At 32.5% G+C, this 2,710-nt stretch overlaps 1 protein-coding gene across 1 annotated transcript in view; it reads right to left on the bottom strand.

Moving 5' to 3' along the window:
• LOC108689617 overlaps nucleotides 1–2,450 on the bottom strand; it is a 5,005-nt gene extending 2,555 nt beyond the window's left edge. Inside the window, exons 1-4 of the mRNA XM_018196474.1 lie at nucleotides 2,383–2,450; nucleotides 2,155–2,271; nucleotides 2,002–2,092; nucleotides 1,509–1,642 (exon numbers count right to left, since the gene is read on the bottom strand). Of these exons, the coding sequence (XP_018051963.1) occupies nucleotides 1,509–1,642; nucleotides 2,002–2,092; nucleotides 2,155–2,271; nucleotides 2,383–2,450 (410 nt within the window). The remainder of the gene's footprint in view (nucleotides 1–1,508; nucleotides 1,643–2,001; nucleotides 2,093–2,154; nucleotides 2,272–2,382) is intronic.
• Nucleotides 2,451–2,710: the final 260 nt, after the last annotated feature.

Genomic DNA, 2,710 nt, shown 5'->3' with positions numbered 1-2,710 from the left:
TGTAACGGAGCCACATACCATTCAACATTATATCTACAAAATAATAATAAATTGATTGAAAACCTAACATGAAAAAATAAAAAAATTTGTTACAGTATAAATTGTTATAGTATGTTCGTTCAAGAATACAGGATGCATCATCAAAATTCGGACAAATCAAACAATTTCTTTAAACAAAATGTTATTTATAAAAATTAAATATTATAAATATACAAAAAATTAAATATTATAAATATACAAAATATCCTTTTATACGGCACTTGGAGGATCCCTGTAGAGCACATTTATTCGATATATCGCCATTAGATGAATGACGACCTCTATTCTCGGTCTGAAGCATTCGCACGCTTGCTTTAATGTAGCTGTCCATGCCGACAAATGCTGCCTCAATAGCAGTCCTTAATTACATTGGGATGCCGAGATTTGTTTGTGAGCCTTTGCAACTACGCTGCATACAGTAATGCAAGGGATTTAAATTTGGGCTACTGGGAAGCCAGAAATGTCTTGGACCAAAACACATCGACGGTCAATTTTGAATCCAGTGACTCGAATAAATCGATGCATCATTCTGTTGAAAAACATATGGTTTTCCGGACGCTACAATTTCCATCCGGCTTGATTACATCCATCAAAACGCGCAAATATACTTCTTTTGTAATAATTTCCCTTTTTTTTTTAAAATTTGGTGGCATGACATCACCCTCATTGGACACAACACCTAACACATGAACATTGGCCGGAATTTTCGTTCTGACAACAATAGGGACATTCTGTAGGCAATTCATCGGTCATTCTTCCGGTTAATTTTGGCATCAACAGTAAAAATTTTTTTATCAGAAAAGAATCTTATTCCCGATGCTTCGTTTTTCAAAGAACATAATAACAGATTGTAGCAAACAACTCGACTTGCTCTGGAGGAGAACATCTGTCGTATCTTTAATGTGTACGATTTGTATCGAAGATCCTCCTCGACAATTCGAGCATTGTTGGCTCACTTACACCAACAATCGATGCTAATTTTGTAACGATTGGGTCATCCGAAATCAGCGCTTGAGCCCTTCCAACGACTGCGAGGGTCCTCGCGGTGTGTTCTTTCGAGTAACTCTTTCTCGATACTAGAACGTTCGTTGAATTATTCTAAAGCCGTGTATTTTGCTATAACGTCATAAACGGTCTCAAGGTATCCAAAGAAAAATGATCCGAATTAATTCTGTTGCTGAGCGCCTAGCGTGAAGGCTTCGATGATCGCTACTCTTCGATTATATTCCGCACTTGGTTTCAGTATCACGGTCATTTTGAGAATGATTGTCTTCTAGAAGGCTTTCTCTGTCAACACAATCTGTGGCGGAGGCACACATATAGCGGAAAATTTAAATTGAAATTTGTCCGGATTTTGGTGACGCACTCTGTAGTATTATTTTTGAATACTTTTGTTAATTCAGCTTTTTATTACAAGAATTTATAAAACAATTACTTAAGTATGAACGTACGATACAAATGTTTCTTACACTGTAGCAAATACGTATTCATTGTGATCTGTAATATCTTGTGCGGTATAATTGGACAAAAACATGTACATGTAGAGAGAACTTATATGTATAAGTTGTAATACAAGTTGCTCTGTGCTATTATATGATATGATCTAAAAAATATAAAACATATATTATATATATATTTTAACTTTTTACAAGCAAGAAATTTTGTAACTTTTCTTTAATTCCTTAGAACAAATTATTGAGCATTACATAATAAATTATTTTCTTTATTGATTGCGTATATTACAAAACTGTATTTTTTTTTACGTTTGCGAATAATGCACATATCTTACGATTATAAAAAAAAGATGAAGAATAATCATGAGTTTTTAAATGATCTTATTTTTTATGAAAATTATTTTTTCATAACTGTTCTAATTAAAGATTCTTTTTTAAATCTTATAATATCATGAAAAATTGTATCTTTCATGGAAAGATACGTCTAATAACAAAAAATTAAACTTACTTGAACAAGAGTGCTGGTTAAGCAAACCATACTAGCCGCTATTAAACAGAAGAAAGATCCTTCAAAACTCTTTATAAGGACTTGAGAAAACCTTCAGAAATAAAACAAAATTAGTAGAGCACATTATACAGACATTGCAGATTGTGAACTGACTCTGTAGCTTTGCGATGAATGTCTATCGCACATATTATTCCTTTATAAATTATAACCATTTTTTCTTCATTAATATCGTGTTGCATATTAATTGCCATTGCCTTCTTAATACGGAAACTATTTGAATACATATTTAATACTGTAAGTTCTTAATTTTTTTTAAATCTGATTGAAAATATACACACAATAGGTTTCACTTATAAAAGAAATGATTGTACTGAATTCTACCTTGCAATGCTAAACATTCCACAAATATGTTTGAAGTACGCTATTAGCATCGTGCCTGTTGCTACCATTGCAGTTGCCCCTATGCACAAGGCTGCGTTTGTATGCAAAAGAATTAAATAAGAACAGTTTTCTTGATCAACAAGATATTCTGTTGCAATATGAATCGCTGCAGAGTGTGATCGGGAATTGTTTATAACCAGAATTACATCAAATAAACGAGGCCAGATTGGCAGAGAGAGATAAGTAGATACGCTACATGCGGCAAATACTAACATTAAATTAGAAAATAAATGATATATAAGTATCAAGAATTTATTTAAGTAAAATT

This window comes from Atta colombica, unplaced genomic scaffold (assembly GCF_001594045.1).
Source record: "Atta colombica isolate Treedump-2 unplaced genomic scaffold, Acol1.0 scaffold273, whole genome shotgun sequence".
NCBI classification, from domain to species: domain Eukaryota; kingdom Metazoa; phylum Arthropoda; class Insecta; order Hymenoptera; family Formicidae; genus Atta; species Atta colombica.
This window is presented reverse-complemented; position numbering and strand designations above follow the sequence as displayed.